Source organism: Bombina bombina, chromosome 1 (assembly GCF_027579735.1).
Source record: "Bombina bombina isolate aBomBom1 chromosome 1, aBomBom1.pri, whole genome shotgun sequence".
Classification (NCBI taxonomy): domain Eukaryota; kingdom Metazoa; phylum Chordata; class Amphibia; order Anura; family Bombinatoridae; genus Bombina; species Bombina bombina.
Window position 1 is genome coordinate 160,194,347 of NC_069499.1, and position 21,555 is coordinate 160,215,901.

The following is a 21,555-nucleotide window of genomic DNA, read 5'->3' on the forward strand; positions in this document are numbered from 1 at the left end:
GCTGGGCCTATGGCTCTTATTTGCCTTCAATATCTATGTTACTATGTTTCTATGAATGCAGCTGTAGACTCTTCGCGTTTAAGAAGAAAAACATAAATTATGCTTACCTGATAATTTTCTTTTCTTCTGATGGGAAGAGTCCACAGCTCCCACCCGTGTTTTTATCTATGAGGCGGTGGTAATTTTTTGTTCTTCTGGCACCTTTTTTCACCGTGATATTTCTCCTACTGTTCCTGGTTCCCTTGGCAGAATGACTGGGGGATGAGGGAAGTGGGGGGGTATTTAAGCCTTTGGCTGAGGTGTCTTTGCCTCCTCCTGGTGACCAGGTTCGGTATTTCCCAAAAATAATGAATGCAGCTGTGGACTCTTCCCGTCAGAAGAAAATAGAATTATCAGGTAAGCATAATTTATGTTTTTCCCATGAGGATGTGTAAGATGGAAGAGAATGAGAGAGAGAGAGATCACACCTCTAGTCTAATTGCTTTGAGTATAACATTTCAAATGGAGTTTGTGGTCTGATCAGTTTCTTCTTGTTAGGGTGGGAAATAAGGTAATGATGTTTAACTGGAAATGCAAACTAATTTTTTTTTTTTTTTTTTAGGTATTCATTGTGACAATGAAACAAGTGACATATTTAATGAAAATGAGAGATCAAGTCACAAAACAAAGGAAACAAAAAGCAAAAAGAATGGGGTAGATTTTGTGCAAAAGAACATTATGGTATGTAAATACAAATATAAACCATAGCATTTCAGCAAAAATGTTTTTTTTCCTATTTTCTTTTTAGAAGCTTATATTATGGTATTTAAAGGAAAATATGAAAAGGTATTTAGAACTTTTAACTTTGCCTGTGAATTGACATAAATGGTGATAGAGCACAGACAGTGCCAAATACAGAGTTGGATAAAATTATATCTAAAAAAAAATATATATTGCAGTTATTTACAAAGAAATGCAAGGAAACATAACAGTGTAGGCATAAACTGTTTTATATTTAGTAGTGCTGTGACATTCTTAATAATTAAGCACTACACTTCAAAATTAAAGGCAGAGGCTTAGATTACGACTGGAGCCCTATCGTTAGCGCGAGGAGCTTAAACGCGGTTGTGAGATCGCAGTGTTCTTTACGATCAAATCCATATTACAAGTGGAGCGCTGTTTAAGTCACTGCAAATTAGTTTGCTGTAATTTATGCTCCCCATATTTTCTATGGGTAGCATTGAGCAGTAATGTGCGCTCCTATTACAAGTTAAAAGTAAATGCGATTGCATTAACCGCTCAAACTTTTTATGCAACCTGAAAGTTGCACTAACCTTCACTATGAACCCCTAAACCTCCACCACCCCACATTGCAAACTACCTATTCACATTATTAACCCCTAGCCCACCACTGCCCCACATCGCAAAGTAACTTTCTACACTATTAACCCCTAAGCCGCCAGCCCCCCCACCAAGAAGTAACCCACTATCTTCAAAAAACCCTAACCAAACACCCCCTACGTTAACCCAAAATAGACTAACTCTACCTTTACAATAAAATAAATACTTTCCTGAGAAATTAAAAAAAAATCTAACCTTACCTTTAAAAAAATAAATAAAAAAAATACCATTACTCTAAAAAAATACAACAAACCTAGCATGACTGTTAAAACAGCTAAGTAACATTACTGTGAAAACTCCCGAAACTCTAACATTACAAAAAATAACAAATTACCAAAAATAAAACAAGAGTTATGCCTATTCTAAATCCCCCCCAAAAACCCCACCCCCAAATAAAAAAACTATTCTAATACGTATCCACAAATAGCGTTTAAAATGCATTTTGTAGGACATTGCCTTAAAGTGAACCGGCTATTTTTCTTAAAAAAACCTTCCACCTTCTAACATTAACACCCAAAGCCCCACCCCCCAAAAAAACAAGCTATCTTTTGCTGCCCAGAGAAAATAAAATAAAAAACTCCCTAATCTAAAAAAGAACCCAGCCAAAAAAAAACTTTCCCTAAACCCCAAGATGTTACTCACCAGAGATGAACCTGGGTGGCGGCGCTTCATCTTTATCCGGGTTGTAGTCCTTTATCCCTGCGGCGGTCCATCTTCTTCTCTTCATCCTGGCGGCTGCAGCGGTCTTCATCCATCTCCAGCTCTTCAATAACAATCCGCTTCATGTGGTCACCAGCCACTCACTGAATTTGGAATGCGAGGTTCCTCTTTTATATAAGGGTACCCTTGCATTTCTATTGGCTGATTTCATGTTCAAATGCAAATCAGACAACATAATGAAAGATTTTCTTTCGGCTGTCCGGATTAATCTTTGGTGAGTACCATCTCGTGATTTAATGTTAGTTTGTATTTTTTGTTTGGATGTTTTTTTTTTAATTTTCTCTGAGCAGCAAAATAACTTAAAGGGCCACTAAACCCAAAATCTTTCTTTCATGATTCAGCTAGAGCAGTGCTTTCCAAACTGTGTGTCGGGACACACTAGTGTGTCGGCAGCAGTGTGTAGGTGTGTCCCTGCTTCAGCACAAATTTTTTTAAATTTAATTTTTTTCAACAATTTTTTTTGGTTTCTGACTTTCCGCCTGCCTGCTACGCATATCATGTGGTTGACACGTGATTGATACCTAGTGGGTCACAGATCATCTTAACCTATTGGCGCAGCTCATTGGGAACTGAAACTATTCCCATTGGCGGCACATTGGCTCCTGACTGCACGTGTAGTCGCCTCAATCGGCTCGTGACTGCACGTGTAGTTAGTGAGTGGGACAGCAGTGTGTTTGCAGCGCGGGCAGTAGTCAGTCGGACTCGCAGAGCTCTGAGGGCAGCAGCTTAAATGCTGGGCTAAAGTCAGAAGTCAAAGTGGGGTTTTTTTTGCAGCTAGCTCCCAGTAGTGCATTGCTGCTCCTGCTCTTGATATATGGATAGGAAGGGGAAGCTTAAAAATGCTTGATGATGAAATGCGAGTGTCTTTATCTAATATTCCACCAAATATTTAGAAATTGTGTTTATCCCATCAACCTCATACATACCATTAAAATATTAAGCAGCTATTGGTGTTAAACATTTTTTTTTTATTCTTGCACATACTTACATACAGTTACTTGTAAATACATTTCGCTATTATATCATTTATGTATGTGTCCGTATCTCTTAAAACAAGTTAGTTTAACCTCCTGTTTGCTAGTACAACTGAATTATTGTGTCGCAAAATGATGTAGGTCTAAAAAGTGTGTCGCCAACATGAGAAGTTTGGAAAGCTCTGAGCTAGAGAATAGAAATTTAAACAACATTACATGTACATGGTGAGCCAATCACATGATGCTTCTATGTGCAGCAACCAATCAGCAGCTAGTGAGCATATCTATATATGCTTTTTTTATCAAAGAATATCAAGAGAATAAAACAAATTAGATAATATAAGTAAATAAGAAAGATTTTTAACATTGTATTCTCTTTCTAAATCATAAAAGAAAAAATGTGGGTAGCATGTCCCTTTAATGCCATTTTAAGGGCAATGTCTATCTAATGCCCCTTTCAGGGCACTTTTTAAAGTAGTTTTAGTTTAGATAGTTTTCTGGGAGGGGGGTTAGGGTTGTGAGGTTAATGTTAGAAGGTGGTAGGTTTTTTTTAAGAAAAAATGTTGATTCGCTTTAGGGCAGTGCCCTATAAAAGTCCCTTTTTAGGCCTATTTGTAGTTTAGTGTTAGAATATTTTTTTTTATTTTGGGGTTCTTTTTGGGGGGGTGTTTAGAATAGGCATAACCTTTTTTTTTTAATTTGTTTTTTATTTTTTGTAATGGTAGTTTTTTTATTTTTGTAATGTATGGGGTTTTGTTTACAGTAATGATAGGTTGTTTTGTTTTTTACAGTAATGTTTTTTTATGAAAATGTAAAGTTAGATTTTTTTAATTTCTCAGGTAAGTTTTTATTTTTTTAAAGGAAGTTAGGTTTTTTGTAAAAGGTAGGTTTAGTTTATTTTGAGTTAACATAGGGGCTATTAGGTTAGGGAGTTTAGATGTTAGTGGGTTACTTTGTATTGGGTGCTGGTGGTTTAGGGATTAATAGTGTAGATAACTTTGCAATGTGGGGGGCTGGCGGATTATGGGTTAATAGTGTAGAGAGGTAGTTTGCAATGTGGCGGGCTGGTGGTTTAGGGGTTAATAGTGTAGTGGGGACTTTGTGGTGGGCTATGTGGCGGTTTAGGGGTCATTAGAGAAGAGTCTTATGGTGATTTGGGTTAGCGAGCGAGTAGGGTGTTATTTTTTCCCCCCACTTTTTTTTTCCATTGACTTCTGAGGAGGAATAGGTTATCATGCATGCGGTATTGTAAGTTCGGCTCTTTGCGCCTCTCAGGTTAGTGCTGGAGCAATAACTTTATACTTTCAACTCGTAATACCACGGCAACATGACACGCACACAAAGTTAACTTCTAGCATAGTTAGCGCTCTAGCAAAAGCGTTAATTAGTGCTCCACTTTTAATCCCAAATGGCTAATTTAGCATACCTAAGTACCATGTACATGATTGATATACATTTATACATTTGTTTTTATTCATTATTTTTTTTATTTTATAATTAACTTAAAGGAATTTTGATTTTGTGTTTAAAGAGACAGTAGTGTCAAAATGAAACGTTCATGATTATCATAGAATATGTAATTTTAAGCAACTTTCCAATTTAGTTAAATTATCACATGTGCTTTGTTCTCTTGGTGTCCTTTGTTGAAGAGTAAACCTAGATAGGCTCACTTGGGTAAACCAATGGCAAGGGACATATATATGCAGCTGTCAGCAGCTAGCTCCCAGTAGTGCATTACTGCTCCTGACCACACCTAGGTTTGCAATATCCGCAATTAAGCACTGCATTAACTGTGTCTTTTTGTTAGGACAGGTTTAGCAATTTAAGAGCAGGTCAGGGATGCACCTGTAGCAAGCTTGAGAAATATTGGTCTCTTTTTCTGTGGCCAATTAGGTACCAATGTAAAAGCATTTGCGATCTAAACTAGCTAATCACTGTGTAGAACGATCCATGCTCAGGTAAATTTCTCTATACCTATGTATGATGGTTGCACTCTGGCTCCAGAAGGAAATAGAACAGGCACATTTTATCTTTCAGATGTATTTTAAAGCAAAAGCACTCTAAATAAAGAAAGAATATGTATAGCAATGCTGTTTTATTCTCGTTAATGCAGGGGTTGACAAATCTGTTTAAAATGTAGGAGCCAGACATACTTTTATGAGCCAGACAGTGGTATTTGTATGTACAGTATATCTATGGAGAATAACCAAAGAAGTTAGGAGCCAGGGGTAAAATTCTCGGAGCCAGTGGCTCCCTGGCTTCTGGATTTGCAGAGTCCTGCCTTAATGAATTATTTTATGGGGAGATTAAAATGTTGAGTTTAATTTCCTTTTAGCTATTCTGTAGCAAAGCATACTCATTAATTTTTGTTTGACTTATCAAATTCCCCTGACGTGTCTGGCCCTTTCAAAGCTTGATATAAAGAAAATCATCTTAGACAAAATATAAAACAAAATAATTTTATGTTTAGTTTTCTTTTTCCATCGTCATACAATTTACATGTGTCAGTGTAGCCCTTAAAGGCTCAAATAAATAGTTCTGCTTAATGAAATAGTAAACAGATTAAAATATAGAATGTAAAACTGATTAAATGGCTTCCAATTCTGCTGTATGTCAGGAATGGTTTGGATCATTGATATCATTGCACGTCCAGATCTGATTTGGCAGCGACCTAATCTAGTTAATACTCCTCTGCTAAATGTGAAGGAAAAGCTTGTTATGTTTGGCATTAATGTTAAAGCAAAACTAAAATATAGAATATATGATGCATCAGATACAGCTGGATCCGGATTTGATCTGTCTGACCTGAGTTATTATTTATCTTCTAGTTGGCAAAAGATGCTGGGTCCCATGTACTCCTTATGGATGATGAGAAATTACGATTGGAGCAACTACTGGGAGATATTTATGATGGTAGCGATGAAGACAGTACAGTAAGTTAATGTTGTATTAGTCACTTAAAGGGACATTTACATTACATTTTGAGATAGTAATATAAACTGAAAATGAATTATATATATACAGTATCTCACATTTTTGTAAATATTTTATTACATCTTTTCATGTGACAACACTGAAGAAATGACACTTTGCTACAATGTAAATTAGTGAGTGTACAGCCTGTATAACAGTGTAAATTTGCTGTTCCCTCAAAATAACTCAACACACAGCCATTAATGTCTAAACCGTTGGCAACAAAAGTGAGTATACCCCTAAGTGGAAATGTCCAAATTGGGCCCAATTAGCCATTTTCCTTCCTCGGTGTCATGTGACTCGTTAGTGTTACAAGTTCTCAGGTGTGAATGGGGAGCAGGTGTGTTAAATTTGGTGTTATCGCTCTCACACTCTCCCATACTGTTCACTGGAAGTTCAACATGGCACCACATGGCAAAGAACTCTCTGAGGATCTGAAAAAAAGATTTGTTGCTCTACATAAAGATGGCCTAGGCTATAAGAAGATTGCCAAGACCCTGAAACTGAGCTGCAGCATGGTGGGCAAGACCATACAGCGGTTTCACAGGACAGGTTCCACTCAGTACAGGCCTCGCTATGGTCGACCAAAGAGGTTGAGTGCACGTGCTCAGCGTTATATCCAGAGGTTGTCTTTGGGAAATAGACGTATGAGTGCTGCCAGCATTGCTGCAGAGGTTGAAAGGGTGGGGGGTCAGCCTGTCAATGCTCAGACCATATACCGCACACTGCATCACATTGGTCTGCATGGCTGTCGTCCCAGAAGGAAGGCTCTTCTAAAGATGCTGCACAAGAAAGCCCGCAAACAGTTTGCTGAAGACAAGCAGACTAAGGACATGAATTACTGGAACCATGTCCTGTGGTCCGATGAGACCAAGATAAACTTATTTGGTTAAGATAGTGTCAAGCGTGTGTAGCGGCAACCAGGTGAGGAGTAAAAAGACAAGTGTGTCTTGCCTACAGTCAAGCATGGTCGTGGGAGTGTCATGGTTGGGGCCTGCATGAGTGCTGCCGGCACTGGGGAGCTACAGTTCATTGAGGGAACCATGAATGCCAACCTGTACTGTGACATACTGAAGCAGAGCATGATCCCCTACCTTCAGAGACTGGGCTGGAGGGAAGTATTCCAACATGATAACGACCACAAACAAACTTCCAAGACGACCACTGCCTTGCTAAAAAAGCTGAGGGTAAAGGTGATGGACTGGCCAAGCATGTCTCCAGACCTAAACCCTTTTGAGCATCTGTGGGGCATCCTCAAATGGAAGGAGCGCAAAGTCTCTAACATCCACCAGCTCCGTGATGTCATCTTAGAGGAGTGGAAGAGGACTCCAGTGGCAACCTGTGAAGCTCTGGTGAACTCCATGCCCTAGAGGGTTAAGGCAGTGCTAGAAAATAATGGTGGCCACACAAAATATTGACACTTTGGGCCCAATTTGGACATTTCCTTTTAGGGGTGTACTCACTTTTGTTGCCAACGGTTTAGACTTTAATGGCTGTGTGTTGCGTTATTTTGAGGGGACATCAAATTTACACTGTTATACAGGCTGTACACTCACTACTTTACATTGTAGCAAAGTGTAATTTCTTCAATGTTGTCAGATAAAAAGATATAATAAAATATTTACAAAAATGTGAGGGTGTACTCGCTTTTGTGAGATACTGTATGTATATATATATATATATCAATCCAGAATACCAGCACTCACTATTCTCTTTCAGCGTCGGGGTGCTCCCAAATTATTAACATGCATTAGTGGTTCAAGTGAACAGAGGCACTCGCCGTGTATAAAGAGATTAGTGGGATTAAAATAAAGCACTAATTTCTTTATACACGGCGAGTGCCTCTGTTCACTTGAACCACTAATGCGCATATATATATATATATATATATATATATATATATATAAAGTCTGCAATATACTTTCATTATTTATTTTTTCCCTTTTCCTGTAATTCCATTCTGAAATTGTGCAAAACAATGTTATATTCCACACAGCTATTGGCTGCACCTTCTAGTGACCTATTTATCACTGTCCATAATTGGCCACAGCAGAGGAAGTAACCTAAGTTACAACATGGCAACTCCCATTGTTTTATAGACACTAAGAGGTCAGTTTACCAAGTGCCGGGCGGACATGATTCGCTGTAGCAGGGGGTGTCGACCGCTAGCAGGGGCTGACAATCATCCCGATCGAATCGAATCGGGATGATTGCAGTCCGCCACCTAAAAGGTGGCAAAGAAGTTAAGGAGCAGTGGGCGGAGAAAGCAGCATCTTCTGCTTGTTAAATCTACCCCAAAACATTTACGCTTATTTTGTCAATATTTAAACAGCTAATGAAACTTTAAAAATACATCTATATGCTATTCTCAGGCTAATCTTTTCTTTAAATGCATCATTCTATCTAGCATTTATTTAGTGTTTAATGACACTTTAACAGGAAATGTTATTTAAAACACAATGCAGATTAGATTAGAAGTATTGTTGCTGATAATCTCCATAAATGGCTCTTTAAAAAATGATCACTGTATTGGTGACTTTTATTTTTTCCCCTGTGATTTGAATCAACCTATATTTCATGGTGTTCTCATAAATTCTCTTGGCATTTTTTTAGAATTCCTAGAATTTTGCAGTTTCTTCAGGACGGTTTGAATAAAGGTTTGTCTGCAAGTACTTTGAAGGGACAAATCTCTGCTCTTTCTGTTTTATTTCATAGAAAGATTGCTAAACTTCCTGATATTCACTGTTTTGTCCAGGCTTTGGTCTGTAACAAGCCTGTTATTAAGTCTATTTCTCCTCCATGGAGTCTTAATTTGGTTTTGAAGGTTTTGCAGGCTCCTCCTTATAAACCTATGCATTCTTTGGATATTAAACTACTTTCTTGGAAAGTATTGTTCCTTTTGGCTATCTCTTCTTCTAGAAGAGTTTCTGAATTGTCTGCTCTCTCTTGTGAGTCTCCTTTTCTGATTTTCCATCAGGATAAATCTGTTTTGCGGACTTCATTCAAATTTCTTCCTAAGGTTGTGAATTCTAACAAAATTAGTAGGGAAATTGTTGTTCCTTCCTTGTGTCCGAATCCTAAGAATTCGCTTGAAAAATCGTTACACTCTTTGGATGTGGTAAGGGCTTTGAAATACTATGTTGAAACTACTAAGGATTTCAGGAAGACTTCTTGTCTATTTGTTGTCTTTTCTGGTTCTAGGAAAGGTCAGAACGCCTCTGCTATTTCTTTGGCATTTTGGTTAAAGCTTTTGATTCACAAACCTTATTTGGAAGTGGGACAGTCTCCGCCTCAGAGCATTACAGCTCATTCTACTAGATCAGTTGCGACTTCTTGGGCTTTTAAGAATGAAGCTTCAGTTGATCAGATTTGCAAAGCAGCAACTTGGTCTTCTTTGCATATATTTACAAAATTTTACCATTTCGATGTATTTGCTTCTTCTGAAGCAGTCTTTGGTAGAAAAGTTTTTTCAGGCAGCTGTCTCAGTTTGATTCTTCTATTTTTAAGAAGAACTTAATTTTTGTATTTAATTTCTTAGCGGAAATAGGTGTTTTTATTTTATCCCTCCCTCTCTAGTGACTCTTCTGTGGACTTCCACATCTTGGGTATTTCTATCCCATACGTCACTAGCTCATGGACTCTTGCCAATTACGTGAAAGAAAACATAATTTATGTAAGATCTTACCTGATAAATTCATTTCTTTCATAAGAAGTCCATGAGGCCCACCCTTTTTTTGGTGGTTATATTTTTTGTATAAAAGCACAATATTATTTTCCAGTTCCTCTTTTTTGTATGCTTTTTTACTTCTTTTTACACCTCACTACTTGGCTATACGTTAAACTGAAGTATGTGTGTGGTGGGAGGTATATTTATAGGTTTGGGAAACTTTGCCCCCTCTTGGTAGGAATGTATAATCCCATACATCAATAGCTCATGGACTTATGAAAAAAATTAATTTATCAGGTAAATTCTTACATAAATTATGTTTTTCTTTTATGTCCCTGTTTTAACCATGAAAGTCTAATTTTAACTTGCATATGCCTCTAACTAGGTCAATAAGAAAGGGAAAATAATGAACAAATTAATGCATAAAAGGTGATTTCCTGATTGTGTAGCTTTTTTGTGTGAATAAATACCAAGAAAAGAATCATTTTCTCAGTACAAAATTGTACTTTCTTTCTTAAGACACAGTGAGTCCACAAAATCATCAATTATTGTTGAGAATATCACTTCTGGCCAGCAGGAGGAGGCAAAAAGCACCACAGCAAAGCTGTTAAGTATCACTTCCCTTCCCACAATCCCCAGTCATTCTCTTTGCCTTCAGTTCAAGGAGGAGGTGAAGTTTTAGGTGCCTGATTAAGATTCTTCTCTGACAAGCTGGGTTTAGCTGTACTCCACGTTAGTCTCTTCAGTAGGGCTGTGGTAGCTTTCAAGCAGTTAGGAACTTGTGGGGTGGGCCTCATTGCGTTTTCCTGACAGGATTGCTGCCCTCAAACAGAATGCCAGTGTAGGCTTACTCTGTTCATTTCTTTTATCCACAGGTCTCTGTGAGGAGTGGCTTCCTCTCATACCGGGTGGGCTGTCCCCCTGCCGGACAGCTGGATGTGCAGGTAAGTGCCATTTTTGTTGACCTCTGGGAAGGAAAGACTGGCACGAAAGGGTTAATACGAAATTCTGCACTTATTATGGGACTTCGTCCTGCATCAGGATTTATTTGGCAGGCAGCAGGCACTGGTACATGTGAATGGGAGACAACATTTATTGCAAAACTTGCATTTTATTTGTATTGGTGGTTCAGTGGTTGATGTTTATTTTTGGGCTCTGGATTAGTGTTCAAGAGGCCACAGATTGAGAAAGGCTATGTGCTTGTACTTATAGCGACACAGTGTTGCAGATTGCCGTTTTGGAGCCGTCTCCATTAATTTGGAGGCGGGTACTTCTCCCTGGTGTTTTGCTTAGGCGGGATTTCTCCTCTGACTGAAGCGCGCGCTTTCTCTATAGCGCAGCATCTCTATCTGTCATGTGATGCGCTTCTCAATACAGTCCGAAGCTGTTGCGCAGTGTTAGGAGACCTGCTTTTGATGAAGAAGAGATTTTTACGACGATCTGTGTAAAGGCTGCTCTGTGAGATCGCAATTGCTGTCCGGTTAAAGAGGGGACAGATAGGCATCTAAAGCAGAGTATCAAATTTTCCCTAATGTGAAAATTGTCTTCTCACGCCAAATTATTGCATATTTTGAAAGATTTCCTTAGGAACACAGATAGTCCTTAGTTTAAAGGCACAGTTGATTTAATTATCCTTAAAGGTTCAGTACATAAGGTTTTTGTAAGATTGCTTTAAGGACACGGGTAGTCCTTTGGGGGACTACTAAGTTTAATTATTTAAGGCACAGTTTATTTAATAATCCTTAAGGTACAGTACAGTTCATGTTAAAATTTAAAGGTACAGTACCTGCATAATTTATTATTTTTTGAGACTGTTTCTCATAAAGATAGACTCCTTGTTTCTGAGCCATCAGTCTCTCAGGTTGACGCTGTTCAAGCTATGCCACAGCATTCTCCTCATATGTCCCAAGCCCTATTGGTGTCACATGCAGTGCCCTGCGCTTCCTCTTAATCTCCTAGAGGAGTTTTGTTTGCAAGCAGAGATTGCTGCCCAGGTATCCTCTGCGGCATTAGCTGTCATTCCCATGCTACAGGGTAAACGCAAGAGGAAAATTAAAGATTCAGATAGTAGGGTTTTTGCTCCGACTTCTGTTACCCAAGTTATCCTTTCTCATAAGTCTGATGAGGAAAATACGTTGGTAGCCTCTGAGGGTGAAATCTCAGGTTTGGATAGTATAATTCCTTTATCTGATGCTGAAGGTGTATCCTTCAGATGTAAACTTGAACACCTACGTGTACTGTTAAAGGAGATTTTTGGTTACTCTTGTTGACTCACATACTCCTACTGTTGTCATCCCTAGGAAATCTGACAAGCTTAATAAATTATTTAATGTCCTTCCACTATGGAGGTCCTTACTGTGCCAGACCGTGCCACGGAAATTATAGCAAATTATCGGAGGGGCCTTGGATTCCTTTTCCCCGCTCCGTGTCTTTAAGAAGACGTTTCCTGTTGCTGACTCCATTAAGGAGTTCTTAACTACTAAGGAATTTCCTCAGTCTTTTGCTTTGATTGTTTGCTTTTCTGGAAAACATAGAGATCAGAAAGCTATTGCCACTTCTCTTTCTCTCTGGTTAAGAATTATTATTCGTTTGGCTTGTGAGTCTGTTAGACAGCAGCCTCCTGAGAGAATTACAGTTCATACCACTAGGGCTGTTTCTTCTTCTTAGACTTTCAAAAATTAGGTTTCTGTAGAACAGATTTGTAAGGCTACGACTTGGCCTTCTTTGCACATTTTCCTTTTGGGAGAAAGGTTCTTCAAGCGATGGTGCCTTCTGTTTAGGTTTCCTGTCTTGTCCCTCCCTAATCATCTGTGTCCTCTAGCTTGGGTATTGATTCCCAACAGTAATTGATGATTACGTGGACTCACCGTGTCTTAAAAAAGAAAACAAAATTCATGCTTACCTGATAATTTTATTTATTTCTTGACACAGTGAGTCCACGGCCCTCCCTTGTTTTCAAACTGTTTTTTTATTATAAACCTCAGGCACCTTTACACCTTATGTTGTTTCTTTTCTCTCCTTTTCCTTCAGTCGAATGACTGGGGGTTGTGGGAAGGGAAGTGATACTTAAAAGCTTTGCTGTGGTGCTCTTTGCCTCCTGCTGGCCAGGAGTGATATTCCCAACAGTAATTGATGATTCCGTGGACTCACTATGTCAAGAAATAAATAAATCTATCAGGTAAGCATACATTTTGTTTTTAGAGTGATTCATACGGTCTCCACAATTTGTAGTTTGTTTATTTAGGATCAGAAGTCACATGGTTTTTAAAGAGATCATATTTTAGTCCAACCACTAAAGGTATTTCATTTTTTATTTTGTAGGTAGATGTTTCTGGTTGGCTGGTGCCAGGGGAAGGCTACACTCCAGAAACCGGAGAATATGATCAGCTGGCAAAAATAGACACTGAGCTTCAAATTGTGCAGCAAACCCGCACCAATGAATCCTTTGAAACCGATTATTTCAGTACTGTCTCACCTAGGGAGGCTCTCCAGGTACAACATTGCATGCGTGTAGCCAAGTGTAAATCTCATCATTAATAGCGCAACTATAATTTCAAATTGATAATGTATTCTGATAGGGAGTCTATTCACATAATTTAAAGAAGAATATTTAATAAAATCCAATGTATTGAATGAGTCTCAGGGGTCAATTTACTAATGTGTAAGCGGACATGATACAATGTAGCGTATCATGTTCGCTGCACATCGATAAATGCTAATCGGCCGCTAACAGGGGGTGTCAATCAACCAGATTGTATCCGATCGGGTTGATTTCTGTCCGCCACCTCAGAGCAGGAGGACAGGTTATGGAGCAGCAGTCTTTAGACTTTTGTTTCAGGCTCGGCAGAAACACGGGCATCAAGCTCCATACGGACCCCATAGTTAAATTAAATTAATACCCAATAATTGTTGTTTTCATTCATACTAAAGGGAATAACTTAAAGCGATACTAAACCCAATTTTTTTCTTTCATGATTCAGATAGAGCATACAATTTTTTTTTTTTAAATTCTCTTTATTGTAGGAAACAGAACCAACACATGACAGTTGACAAACACAGAATCTTTGAATCTAGGTACATTAATCTTTTGAAGTTCAAATGAAAAGGACTTTACATACAGTGAGATAAAATACTCAATGTATCTTCAAAAATTTCTTCACAATAGGAGAGGTTTTTTTGCCCAAAATTGTCCATCATTCTGTCTGATTTTAGAATAAAGTTTTTGCTGTTTAAGGTCCAATCATGTGTGGTAACTCTGTTTCAAAAACTTTTAATAATAAAAATCTTATTATATCAATCAACTAGGGAAGAAAAGATGGGGGGAGGGGAGAGAGAAAAAAAAAAGAAGTCCCTTAATGTTACAATAAAATTTCTTCAGACGGAATTACAACTGAGCAGTGGTTCTCCCCTGATTCAGTCAAAACTCGCCATTCCCCTCTGAGGTTCGCTGGAAGCATCATCTCTAGATGGGCGAAGGGTTGAAGAATTTGCCTCTGTAGAGTGGTGCTGAGTGTAGCTATAGGGGGTTGCCACTTTTTTAAGAAAAGTTGCAATCTATGGACTGTGTCCAGTTTGACGTCATATTGTTCCACAAAGAGTTGCTTCATCAGACGACGTTTAAATTGAGCTATAGTTGGGCGTTGACTAGATATCCACTTGCTAAAAATGCAGTGTCTAGCTAGTAATGTACACAGTGTGAGTAGTCTATGATACTTTTTATGTGTGTCATCCAATTGAAATAAATATATTTCATTTGTGTTCAGCATGATGTCTATGTTAAATGTAGACTTTATCCAATATTGGTAATGTCCCCAAAACCGTCTGATGATCGGACATGCATAGAAGTAGTGCTGAAATGATGGGGATGCACTGCTGCATTTAATACACTGATTAGGAAATTGTTTGCTCTATTTTGATAGTCTGTGTGGTGTTATATAATCTTTGTGTAACATTCTAATTTGTGCCTCTCTAAACGAAATTGCCAGTGTTGCTTTTTTGGTGCAGTCTAGGCTATTCTTTATATCTTGTATAGTCACTTCTACTGGGACATCTGTATTCAGTTTCGTCAATAAATTTGTTTAAATTGTAATTTCTTTCTATTTTAATAGTAGTTGCGTGTAGAGGTTTGACAATGAGAAACACCCCAGTTAGAACAGGGTCTGTGAAATAGCGAAAGGTGATTTTTACCAAAACTCTGTATTAGACGCTTGCAAAGTCGACACATAGTGTCTTAGCTGCGGGTTGGCGTATAAATGCCTATTAGGAACCTGAAATTTGTTTTTCAGTTCTTGGAAGGATCATATTGTATGTTGTAGTGTGTCCAGCACATCTCCCACCACCCTTATACCAAGGTTCTTCCAAACGTGAAATAGTTCATAATCATTCCCTTTTGGGGAACTCAGGATTTCCCAACAAAGGAATAAATTTATGGGTAGGGAAGTCAATTTTTAAATATCTATTAATCATACGCCAAGCCCTTAGGGGATCCCTATATAAGGCACTACTGGCAATTGAGGGTGGCAGATTTTTCGTAATTGCATATGGCAGATAAGATAGTGCTAAAGGCGTTATCACCGCTTCCTCCAGCCATGGATCGCAAAAATGACACGTATTAAGTTGCCAGTCTGTAACCAGCCTGGCTAGGGCCGCACAGTTATAAAGTTTTAGGTTTGGGAGGCTAAGACCTCCTCCGACAAAAGGGAGCTGTAGTTTTTCTGCAGCTATCAGGCTTATTTCCTCGCCATATAAAACAAGATATAGCTTGAGACAGCAGGGTTAAATCTGTCTTGGTCATGAGGAACGGGAGCATGAGTAACGGATAAAGTATTTTGGGTAAAATCGTCATTTTAACCAGATTGATTTGACCCGACATTCCCAAAGGGAGGTTGGTCCAATTTTTTTATTGTGAGGAGAGACTCAGGCATTTTTCGGATAGATTTATTTTATACATTTTAGATGGGTCTCTATGTAGCTGGATACCTAGATATGTGAGGTCTTCCGATACTTCTTCGAATGGGAAATTATGCCTAGCGTTTGAGTGTTTGTTTAACCATAATATCTCTGACTTAGATGTGTTTATCTTATATCCCGAGAAGCTGCCAAATTCTGTAATCGCATGTAGTATGCGTGGCACATGAATTTGTGGAGTGTCTACAAATAGCAGCATATCATCCGTGTATAGCGCCAAATGCAGGGAAACGCCTCCCAGCTTAATTCCTGGGAATATTTGTCTTAACTTCAGTGCAAGTGGCTCCAGCGCTAGTTGAACAGTAGCAGCGATAAGGGGCAGCCCTGCCTAGTGCCTCTTTGTAGTTGAAAGTCGTCAGAAAAAAGTCCATTAGCCAAGATACCTTACCTGCTCTATTCTACCGAATCTATAATATTTACCTGCTATTTTTAACAGACCTGCCAAGGCCTGTTGATTCATAAAGGCATTGAATTCTGCTTTTGCAGCAATGTAGGATTCATGTGTTTCTTTTGTCTTAATTTGGAGATATGATTGTTATGTTTGTCCCAGTTGTTTTTGTAAGGCTTTATATCTGTAATGGGTTTTGTATCTTAATTTAGAGACATATGATATTATAAAACCAGTTAGAACTGCTTTTGACGTCTCCCAAAATAATTGGGTGTTGTCCAGGTGGGATGCATTATAATAGTCTGTCCAGGATTGTGTTAGGAATTTAGTAAATGCTTCTGACGTCATCAGGTATGTAGGGAATCTAAGCTTGTTTCTATTCTCGCGTGGCCCGTGAGCCCCTCAGGTCATTTCTACAGGTGCATGGTCAGACAGTAGTATATCATGTATTTTACATTGACAAACCTGTGTGGTTAAATCATTGGAGATCAAGAATAGATCTATTAGAGTATGTTTGGCTTTAGATAAGCAGGTATAATCCCTACCCTCTGGATGTTGCAGCCTTTATATGTCACATGTGTCTAGGTCTGAGTCAAACATGTTGAATATTTTTGTTTCATATCTAGCTTTATAATTTATTTTTGGATCTTTAATGGACTGGGGTTCTAGCCAAATTCTATCTAGATTATGTGTGGAGGCGATTTTAAAGTCACCTCCAATTATCAATTTCGATCCTATGTGTGGCACTAATTTTTGTATCAAATCTTTCCAGAAATTCATTATTCTATGGTTGGGGGCATAAAGATTGCAGAATACGTAATCAATTGAAATAATAGTGGCGTTAACTATCATAAATCTCCCTTATTTATCAGCGTATGTGTGATTAACACGGATCGAGAGTCTCTTCCCAAATGCAATAGCCATGCCACGACTGGCACTAGTATGGGATAAAAACGATACGTGTCCCACCCAATCTCTTTGTAATTTTTGGTGCTCAGGGTCAGTCAGGTGTGTCTCTTGGAGTAGAGCTATATCAGCTCCCATTCTCCTAAAATGAGTGAGAATTGCTTTACGCTTTATGGGTGAGTTAATTCCGCCGACGTTCCACATTATGATTTTAAGTTACATGTTTGTCTAGGAATGGCTGAATATGTGTAATGGATCTGGTGAAAAAAAAAAGGGGGAAGAGGGGGGAGGGAAGAGAAAGGGAGGGGAGGAGCGGGGGGGTAGACATTAAAACAGTAGAAGAAGTCTGATCTATCAGAAATGCAAACTTGCTCCCCACTTTCCTCCCAATTAACCAACACACTAAAGCAATATGCCGATTGTCTGGTTTATATATATATATATTCACAACAACCTTATATAAATGAGACCATACATCAAAAGAATTTAACATTTTTTGACTGGGGTGTGATGTAGTTGAATACATGCCACATCATGACATCACCTGTTCAACAAACAACTGAACAGAGAGTCTGCAGGTGATGAAATATGTATTGAGACTACGTGATGTAGTAATAGTGTTCCCATGGCATGCACACAATACATAATCCCCTAATAGGTATTCAGCAATATCTCTAAGCATGAACCAGGAAATGATTCTAACTATGGGGTACTTAGTGGGATTACTGTTCCAGACAGAATAACCTTTTATTGGTTGTAGGTATACTGTTGTGAAAGGGGAATGATAACCAACGTATTCGTTGAGCACTTGGAGGCGTGGCACCCATGATAACAGTTATAGCTAGTGTATATTTGGCGGTGTTCATTTCCCTCTTTAAAACTAGGGCCATCACCAGTTTAATTTGTATTAATAACCTGCCAGTCTTAGAATTGAGAGATTGGTTAAGATACATTGCACTGCGCCTTATACACCTAGGAGGGCTGATACCCCCTCTTATTTGATAAGTGTGTGTGAGCTTCTCTTTAAATGTTAACTTTAAAACATAACTGTAAAACCTATGAACATTAGTTATCACAAGAACTGTTTCAATTACTTGTACACATTTTGAAATTAGTAACAACAATAAATTATAACAGAACAACAACATATAACTTTCAGTTTTTACCCCAGAGGTAAGGGCAGTCCCACATCCAGGACTCTTTGTCTTCTTTGATTGAGGACCACTGTTACTCCAGAAAGCAACAGAGCAAAGACAAGACACCGCCATTTGTAACATCTCTTGAGAATTGGGAGAGAAGGATCTCCAACCTCACATTGGAGTCTTTTCATGTGTTTGGCCGCTGGTTCTCCATTGCGAGATAGCTTTTCAAGGCTTGCGGTGAGTGGAAGAAATTGGTGCCATGTGCTGTTTGCAGGAGTAGTTTCGCTGGGTACAGGAGCGCCACTTATCGGCCCTGCTCATGCAGTTGAGAGCAGAGCAGGGCAAACTCTTTTCTTTGCCTTGTGACCTCCATTGAAAAGTCCTGGAAAAATAGCAGTTTCGAGCCTTCATATAGTATTTCTCTGTGTGACCGGTAGGCCCGCAAAGACTTAAACTTTTCCTGAAAATTCAGGCATTTAAATATGACCTGCCTAGGTCTTGCTTTTGCATGATTTAAAGTCCTTTCAGGCCCCACACGGTGGACCCTCTCCACATAAATAGGTAGAACATCAGTGGGTATACCCAACATTTTAGGAAATTTTAGTGCCATAAATTCCAGTAAGTCTCTTCCTTTAACTGATTCTGGTACCCCTACTATTCGTAGGTTGTTGCGACGACTTCTATTTTCCAAGTGCTCTATATGATCTTGTAGTAGTTGATTCTTTTTAACCAGTTGCTTGACTGTTGTATCTGAGGCAAACTGTCTATCTTCCACTTCAGAAATGCGGAACTCGACTGAACTCAGCCGCGAGGAGAACTGTCTCACTTCACTTGTTGGTGTGTCCACCCCCGAATGAAGGGAGTCTATCTTTGGCAGGAAGAAAGACTTCAGCTCCTGAAGCAGGGATATCTGTTCTGGTCCCGATGTAACAATATGTTCATTCAGAGGTGGGCTCTCCACATATATTTCAGCTGAGTATTTCTGCTGCTTTTTATCAGCGGTTTTTGTTCTGTGGGTCATGTCAGCTTTGGTAGTGGGGGAGAGTTTGTAGAAGTATTTATCAACTTTCATGAGAACAGAGGTATGTATAGCCCAGTGCTTTGCGCGGATGCCTAAGATATTGCATCTAAACAAGATAAAGTTCGGTCCGTTAGGCCCCTTTCAAAGACACGTGTCCTCTGTGATAGATGGCGAGAATTACAAGCTTATCCCTCTCTCTTTACTTCTCACTGCTCAATATCAGCCTAACTGAGAGCGTCCTCTGTGTTATTGTGGGCTGTGAGGGTCTGTCTTCTCTTGCATGTGATAAACTTCAAGTGCTGCAATCACACCATGCTGCCATGATGAAATAAAGGCCAAAACCACGTGCTATTCCCCTATGTGATACTATTATATTATCAGCCTTCACTGTACAGTGCCACACAATTACCCTTTATATATGTGATCTAGTTTTATTGAGCTTTGGGGTTCTATGCTTGCCTCCTCATAATAAGGCTCTTGTATTATGAGAGTATATATTTGCGGCTTTCAAGGAACCTGTCTGTTTTCATTTGTGCCCAGCAATGATGCATTTTCAATTGCACAAGTGAAAACCTATGCAGGCTCTACCACGGCTGTTGCTTAACTGGTTGACTGATAACTGTGGTTGTTAATAATTTAGATCCACCACGTCTGAGATGTCAGAGGGCTCAAATCGACTTTTGCAGGTTCATACATTTTGGCCTTCTTCTGAATGGCTGCATGGTCCCCATTCTTCTTTTAAAAAAGTGCCCGTGCGGAGGGCTGACTATGGGATGCAAAGGAAGATATGCTTATTATTGTTTTTTTTTTAAATAAATGACACAAAAATCGACCATGCATTTTATTTGCATTATATCATTATACTAAGGAACCTGTAAGCCAGTGCATAACCTCTATGTCCTTTATAAATTGGTGAGAAGCTATCAAATCAGTATGATTTATAGTCATGTGGAATAGTCATAGCACACTTCTTATTTCAAAACAATACATAGTTTAATATGCCAATGTTGTTAAGCTAGTAAATTACTCTATTTAAAAAAGGTAGAACAATGTGGGAACTAAAAGGATTTAATATAGAAGTAGAGATAATGTACACAAAGTTCTTGTATGTTATCCTACGTGGAATTTTGATTACAACATTAAAACAAAAGTAAAAAATGGCAAATGTTATTCCTGAGCTTTAATTATATACGTACGATTAATCCATACAGGCAGACACTAGCGTTGTATGACTTGAGTACAAATTATAGTTTTTTTTCCCTCAGAGGAAGTTAACACGCCAAATTCTTGCTTCCCAAGTTATATTTAAAGCTATAATCTCAGCCTTATAGGTGTCATTTTGTGAAGAATATAAATGTTTTGGAAAAATGACACAGACATACAATTAGTCCTTACCACATGTTCCTTAACATAAAACCTACAGTTTTAGTAATCTAGTTTTATGTGATTGTGGTTTAAAAATTTTGTGCAGCCTTAAATAAATCACAGAACCCAAACTATATATAATATCCTGTAAACAGTAAGTGCAAATGATAGTCTTTTGTCAAAAGACCTTTTTTCACTATAATGTGATAAATATAAAATGTTTTCAAAATCATATAAAGGCCTATGTATTAATAAAACTGTAAAAGGAGTCTTTAGATGCATTCATTCTGGATCACTGTATTAAAGCTTAATACAAAACAAATATTTTTTTAAATATTAGACTTCAGAGGCCCTAGAAACACAGCTTACAGTCCTTTACATATCTTGGCCTATATACAATACTTTAACTCAAAATCATGTTGCAGAGTGTTGCGTCTAGTAGGCCCAATCCACATTTACATTATCAGGGTTTATCATTCATATACATTGTTGTAAGGCTTTCCTGTGCCTTAAAGGGACAGTCAACACCAGAATTTTTGTTGTTTAAAAAGATCGATAATCCCTTTATTACCCATTCTCCAGTTTTGCATAACCAACACAGTTATATTAATACACGTTTTACTTCTGTGACTAACTGGTATCTAAGCATCTTCTGACCTCCCCTAATCACATGACTTTTAGTTATTTTGCATATAGTTGCATTTTAGCCAATTAGTGCAGTGTCTGCCACTAGCCACGGGCGTGATCACAATGCTATCTATATGGCCTACATGAGCTTGCTCTCCCCTGCTGTGAAAAGTAAATAAAATAGAGGCGGCCTTCAAGGGCTTAGAAATTAGTATATGAGCCTTCCTAGGTTTGCTTTCAACTAGAATACCAAGAGAACAAAGCAAAATTGTTGATAAAAGTAAATTGGAAAGTTGTTTAAAATTAAATGCCCTATTTGAAAAATGAGAGTTTTTTTTGGACTTGACTGTCCCTTTAAGCACCTAAAGTACATACCTCAGATCAGGTCTTGACCAGTTTATTTGAAATTTATTAGTCTCCCAGAA

General features: G+C 38.4%; 1 protein-coding gene across 1 annotated transcript in view; it reads left to right on the top strand.

Moving 5' to 3' along the window:
- Positions 1-21,555, top strand: part of FSIP1 (fibrous sheath interacting protein 1) — a 194,021-nt gene that overhangs the window by 132,738 nt on the left and 39,728 nt on the right. The window contains exons 8-10 of the mRNA XM_053697687.1: positions 602-720; positions 5,903-6,007; positions 13,036-13,206. Coding sequence (XP_053553662.1) covers positions 602-720; positions 5,903-6,007; positions 13,036-13,206 — 395 coding nt within the window. The remainder of the gene's footprint in view (positions 1-601; positions 721-5,902; positions 6,008-13,035; positions 13,207-21,555) is intronic.